General features: G+C 36.0%; 1 protein-coding gene across 1 annotated transcript in view; it reads left to right on the forward strand.

The window, feature by feature from the left end:
- The window catches only part of PLXDC2 (plexin domain containing 2), a 230,797-nt gene that overhangs the window by 195,293 nt on the left and 28,177 nt on the right, over positions 1 to 7,327 (forward strand). Inside the window, exon 8 of the mRNA XM_015811554.2 lies at positions 4,978 to 5,073. Within this exon, the coding sequence (XP_015667040.2) occupies positions 4,978 to 5,073 (96 nt within the window). The remainder of the gene's footprint in view (positions 1 to 4,977; positions 5,074 to 7,327) is intronic.

The following is a 7,327-nucleotide window of genomic DNA, read 5'->3' on the forward strand; positions in this document are numbered from 1 at the left end:
AGAACAGAGCCTTGGGGCACCCCACTACACACTTCCCTCCATGTAGATGTGGTTCCATTGAGGACCACTCGCTGAGTACGGCCGGTCAGCCAGCTACGGATCCATCTGGTGGTGATGCTGTCTACCCCACATTTTTCTATCTTGTCAAGTAGTAGGTTGTGATGTACTTTATCAAATGCCTTACTGAAGTCCAAGTAAACTTCACAATCTAACCTACAGCCCTGAAATTCCTTCATGTTCTGCTAAGTATTAATGAGGCCCAGTGTCTAATCATTAAGAATAGGTTAAGAATACTTAGATTATATGATCTTTAGAATCATTGTTCTGTTTTATATTAAATAATACAATTTGAACTTAGTCCTTTTCCCCAAGTTCTTTTACATAGAGCTATGGATCAGTACCTAATAATGACAGTGTTAAATTATGTTGACTTTATGTTATGTTGACTTAAAATATGGACTTTGTGTCACATATTTGTGCTGCAGTTATACTGTCCCAGTTAGGTGTGCCACATTTTAAATTCATCCAAAATATCTTCTTTTTCTTTCACCTAGTTTAAAAGACAGACCACAGAGAGGTGTGAGAAAAACGAACTTCTTCTGCTCTGCTACCCTCCTGAAAGATCTATCTTACCTAAATAATAGAACTCATCCCTACAAATACAGACTAGGACCAACATAATTTCCCCCGAACAGCCAGCCAGTCAGAGGATTTCCTGCCTTGTAGCTCTCAATTTCTATAAAGCTTTGCTGTTCCACTGTTCAAGGTCCCTCTTTCTTGTAAAGCAGTCACCCAATGATCATTACAGTAAACATGGTTCTTGTCTTAGTGTTGTGTTGTATAGATGTCTTCAATACAAGAAAGTAATAGTAGATTGTACTATTATATTGTACTCTGTGCAAGCTGTGCAAATGTCCAATTCCAATATCCTTTATTATTTTCATACAGCAGTAGTCATCTGTTGTATACATAATAGGGATAGCAATAAATCTAGATTCTTGAAAAACTCAACCCTGCCTTCAATAGCCAGCTAATAGCAGAGGTTTTGTAGACTTAACATGGGTTGATGGGTAGTTTTATTGCAAACAAGAAAGCAGCCACGCATACACACAAAATCTGTCTATTGTACATCTTAGAAGTTAAGCCACACATATACTGTATGTCTGTCTGTCTGCCTGCCTGCCTGCCTACCTGCTTCCTTCAAGATTTAAATTGTATGTCAATTTCTCCCATGCTTCCAATTAAATGGACTTGATATTTTTCCCCAGCCTTGAGAGCCAGAGTCATTTGTTCCAATGTCTCTATCTGCCCTGAAAATATTTCTTCCATGCCTTGCCATTTCATCCTTTACATTGGGAAAGGTTTCTACCTAACCATCTGTATTTTTTGGCACTTCCTCCATGATTGCCAGGCTCTCATTCAAACAACCTAATTGGACAGCTATGAGGGAATGCAGCCACCCTGGGACAGTTGTTCCATAGCATGCTCACCCCAATAAATACTCATTTTCTTCAGTGGCACATAGACCCAGGCAGCCACTAATCGCTCAACTAAACAATTATTGTTCTGGGTTATGGAGTAATAATATTTACTGGTAAGGTGTCAATCAAGCAAAACGCAAGCTGCCAGAGAATGTGGAACTGGGAAGCCTGATAGTATACTCTAACAGCTATGATGAGCTTTTAGGGTGCGATGTCTATCCAGTGTGTGCTTATTTGTGAAGAAGTATCCTAGCCATCCCATGAATCTTGCCATTTTATATCAGTCTATGAGAGATGTAAAGTACTTGCAGAAATTGTCTTGCTTTGCTTCTGTTGTAAGTAGTACTTTCTAGAAGGAGGCTACATATTCTCATGAGCATAGTACAAACAGGCTTATATATATTAGAAATTTCAATTTTGTGCAAAAATACTTATAAACTTTATTATGAGAATGGTCTTTTTATCTAAGTTAAAGCCTTTTGCATCATAACTCATGGTAATGAATATGCATATCAGCTTCACTATATTTGGATTAATACATACTCTATTCACACATAGGAAATTTCTTCACAGCTAATGGTGTTTTCATATCTTCACTCAAAGGAAGGCCATCCAGTAGAAATAACTGCTGACCAAAAGAACATTTATTTCTTCAGCTACTTTGAGTAAAATGTTTTAACTAGCCAGTTGCCAGAGTAGATAGGGTGGCGACAGTGGTGATGATAATACAGTATTATAATTTATATCAGAATGGCAAATGGCTATTGAACAGGGTGGATTGGCAGGAGACATTTGAAGAAAAGCTCTAGGTTGCTCAGTGTAACAACTAGAACTAAATAGTGAATTAATTTTATTCTAATTTTGCTACTATTTCTACCAACCTGTGTAAATGACAACCACATTGGATTTTAACTAAAAGGAAATTCTAGAGTGTAAATTTTTGTGTCAGTTGTTTATTGATATATTGACTTATGAATAGTACTATAAAATAATGCAAATACTATCTCACTATATCAATTCTGTGTCACTGTCACTTGAAAATGGTCACTTTTGGTGCAGACAGATAAATCTCAATTTAATTTTAAATCTGGAATCAAGTCTTATTTTCCAGAATAGAAATTACAGAATAATTCTGATCTGATTCTAAGAATATGAAAGTAGAAATAGGGAGACCCTAGATTCAAAATAATGCTCTCAGAGTGGTTAGCGTGTGGGTTGAATGTGGTTGAAATGATGTTCACTGCTCTGAAATTCAACCATTCAAAGTTACGATGTAACTTTGAAAAAGTAATTTTACCAATGGTTCTTGCATTTGAAACCATTGCAGTTTCCCCACAGTCCAATGATCAACTGGTGGGCCTTTATGACTGTTGTTGTGTCCCACAGTCATGTGGTTGTCATTTGCATGTGTCATAGTCAGTTTCCAACAAACAGAGTAAACAGGGAATACAGCAGTAAAATTTCAAATAATTGTGACACAATGTCTCACTTAATGACCATGAATGATTCTTTAACAACCAAGCAGAATTGAGGGCATAGGTCTGCTATGGACATGTGATATCTCCTTTAACAAATGTGTCATTTAGCATTGGAATTGCCAGTCCCAATTGTAGTCTTGTACAAGAACTATACATAATGAAATATGGCCAGTTTCTAAAATAATGAATAATGATCCTCACTACTAGTGTTTGGAAAAAGATAGGGCACTCTGTTCAGGCAAGCAGACATTATGTTTTTTGTATTTTAAAAAAAGTAAAAATAAATCCTGTACTACATGTGTAAAAGCTTCTACATCCAGAGAGTAGCAGAGAAAAGCTCTGGTTCTTACCTTGTTTCATAGGCAAATTGTGACTTAGGGAAAACTCACATATTCTTTTTAATTTTCCATTATAGATGAGCACATTCCCTTCTAGATAATTGAGTTTGTTATTTAGTTTAGGGCTAGCTTAAGCCCTGTTGGTGACAGGATTCTCTTTGCTCCCATCTCTCTTTGACTCAGGGTTAACAGCCTGTTATATGAAAACATAACTATTACCAGGGAAGTCTGAAAATATAACAAAAAAATCCTGAATTAGAGTTCTATCCCGTTTAGGACTCCAAAAGCATAGAGCTAGAACAAGTGGACTGTGTTAATAAACTGTGTTAATTTGTGCTGAATTTGAATTTTTGGATTTGCCAAAAGAGGAAGACATTTCTCCGGCAGTGTCTTATCCATTAAGTGCATTTGTAAGCTGAGGCAATGAAGAATTATATTTTGAGTGAACCCTTACCAGTACCAGAAGCCAAAATCCCAGACAAATAAGAAGTCTGTCATTTGGGGTTGGTTTATTTTTAAAGGAAACAAATGAACAGATAAATAAAACTGATGGCATTGTCACTTTGACTGAATCTTCCACAAATTATAAAAGATTAATAGAGGATATGCTGATTATCTTTCAGCAGATGAATTCTAAATTTGCTCAAAAGCAAGATGAAAGAAATATTTTAAGAAGGTATGTGATGAACCCCTGATTTAGTTTAGCAAAAGTGCAGCGCAGTGACTCATGTGATGCTAGGCTGACAATTGGCAGGCTCGCATTGAAAACCCGGTTGCCACATGATGAGGTGAGCTCCCATCATTCACTTCAGCTCCTGCTGACTCAGCAATTTGAAAGCAGGGGACCATGAGCAAATAGATGGGTACCACTTCAATGGGCAACCTAACTGGGACAAAAAGGAATCCCCAACTGAGTATCCCCAGCTAATCCTTTCTCCCCGGAAGGACTTCTGTGTTCCCAATATGAATGTAAGAGTAGTTTAACAAAACAAAATTGTTTCCTTGGGTGATACTAATCCTAGATTATCTTGTATTGCTAACAAGATGGCTACATTTTTATAGTTTGTAATTTGGACTATTGTCCAAAATTTCCTATCTTCTCCAGTTATGATTAATACTGAAAACTGTTTGATGGCTTTTCCCCATTCTTCCCTGTCTTTTGTTGCTATTGCAATCAAAGCATTTATTGCATCTCTTTCAGTGAAAATTTCTATCAAGAATCAGGAATTACAGAAGAAAATATAATTGATGGTTCTTAATTTCTTAATGATATAAATTTGTGTTACCATCATAACATTAAGATCTTTACCTCTGAACATAATTTAAAAACTAATGTGTAGTAAAGTAAGCAGCAAATTGTACAATGTAATTTGATTTTTCTGTTAAGTAGTTTTTGCAGAATATTTTTAAAGCAAGCCATGTATGGTTTTGCAATGAATATTTTGTTTTAGGAAATGCTTTAGTGCCAACTCTAATTTAACTGTGACCCTATCCAAACTTAATTTCAATAAAAAGGGGGAAATACTCCAATCTGTATGAAAATAATTACTTTTTTAAAATGTATTTAACACATGAATGACTTTAACAATACATATCTTGACTTGATAATATAAATACTTTATGTCAATAAAGTTCCTGTTTAAGCAACATAACACAGTGCTAATGTATCTTTTCTTACAGATGTTCGTAGAAGAACAATCTATGAATATCACAAAGTGGAACTTCAGATGTCCAAGGTTACCAATCTGTCAGCTGTTGAGATGATTCCTCTACCCAGTAAGTTATATTTAATATGCAGATAAAACACTACATTGTTAAAGGCTGTGTTTAAAACATGCCACTTTTCTTTTATAGCATTTGTAATGCATAAAAAAAGAAATATTTTATATTGTTGGCCAATAGAGTAAAATTACCTATATCTGTTGATGTTTAAATCAACACAATAATATAATGGTGGATATAATGTGCTATATATTTATATTTCTACTTTACATGGTAAATCCCATGTTTTACACAAAATGTCAGTATTATATAGGTACTAATCTTTGTGTATCTACATTATTCTTATATATAAATCGATTTCTTATATAGTCATTTCTCAGTCATTTATTTTTTTCTTCCATATGTGTGTTTATGTGTGTAATTGTAAGTTTATTCAGTAGGTTCATACTTTTTGATAAAATAAAATCTTCTCAAATATTACTTTTGACCAAGCTACATTAGGCTGATTTGCACAATATATTAATCCATAGGTGACATACCACTGTGAATAGGTTCAGAAAATATGTTAAGTGAAATCTAACAATAAGGCATTATGGGATGTGAATCTAATTATAGTTTAATATTTTAAGTAATAGTATATATGTTGATTTTGTTTATGTACCATCTTTCTGCAACATGGCACTCTCAAGATACATTACCTGTGCTGACTACAGGAACATGAGCATTAATTTTCACTAGTTTTTACAAGTACACCAGGTTGGAGACAGCCGTGATATACCTTCTCTAGGGATCTTATTTTGCCTGATTTTGTTTGAAGGTGACATGGAATAATCCATAGTGTGCTGGCCTTAAATTAAATGTACAAAAGTTCATAATGCAAACACTATGATAGAGCTCACTGTTTCATCTTGAATGAACTTCGCGTGTCTCACAGAGTAAGCTACATTTACATCATCAGGCCCCCTCTATTATGGTGATAACAACTGAAGCTTCTTAAATACCTGTTCCACTAACTTTCCTGGCCATTTTTATTCATTCAGTTCTTCTCAGCAGCTATGTTCACAGGGGTGGGAAAAAGACAAACAGTGATAAAATCAATGTCACAGTGCAAGCCTTGCCTTTTTTGTACATGTGTTATGACAGTACATACACATTCAGAAGTGTCATAACTAGCAGTATGATATTGTTTTCATCATTTTGACAAAACCAGTGGGAACTTGCAGATACCCATGGAATTATAGAGAAATGCTATAGTCTTTGAAATAAATTGAGGGGCTTTGAGAAAATTATATCCATAAAAGAGAGGCAAACTTGGTTCAGATGTTAGTACCTTCAGCATTATATCAGAACACCAATCCTCACAATTTTTAAGGTGTAATTTGTAATATAGAATTGTGGATAGCATCTGACTGATTCCTTCATCCATCTATTTTCTTGATATTTCCACTGTCTGGTTGCTTTTTTTACAGCTTTATTATAGGTTTACTTACTTGATTGATTGCCATAAGTTCTATATTTGTTACTCTGTGTCTTAAGATACTGATAGCCATCTGCTTGCCCTGCTCATATCATTAATATATATCTATATATGACACTTTGCTATCTCAAATTTCTTACATTGATTGAAACAAAGCTTCATCAATGAACTCTGTGGAATTTGTTTGTTTGTTTGTTTATTTCAAAAGTGAAAAGGTAATAGATGCACCTAGCAGATCAAGAGGTCTCTGTCAAAGATTGGCCATCCATTTATTATTTATTTATTTATTTATTAATTATATTTCTACCCCACCCTTCTCCCTGCGGACTCAGGGCGGCTTACAACCATTCAAAAACAAATACACAAATACAAAAATGCCAAACTCAACATGCCAATTAAAATGAAACATTACTCTAAAACCGAAAATTCATTTTAAATTATTTTAAAACCAAATTTAAATAACCCTTAGGCCAGTCCTGCTAACTTGAATAGCCATGTCTTGAGGGCGCGGCGGAAGGAGGGGAGATCCGGAATCACCCGGATCTCTGGGGGTAGCTCGTTCCAAAGGGTGGGAGCTTCGACAGAGAAGGCCCTCCCCCTGGGGGTCGCCAGCTGGCACTGTCTGGCTGACAGCACCCTGAGGAGACCCTCTCTGTGGGAGCGTATCGGCCGATGAGAGGTAATCGGAGGCAGAAGGCGGTCTCGGAGATAACCAGGTCCGATGCCATGGAGCGCTTTGAAGATGATAATCAACACCTTGAAGCGCACCCGGAAAGCCACCGGCAGCCAGTGCAGCTCGCGTAGCAGCGGCGTTACATGGGAGCGACGAGT

Source organism: Protobothrops mucrosquamatus, unplaced genomic scaffold (assembly GCF_001527695.2).
Source record: "Protobothrops mucrosquamatus isolate PMUCROS unplaced genomic scaffold, P.Mucros_1.0 scaffold45, whole genome shotgun sequence".
Taxonomy (NCBI): Eukaryota; Metazoa; Chordata; class Lepidosauria; order Squamata; family Viperidae; genus Protobothrops; species Protobothrops mucrosquamatus.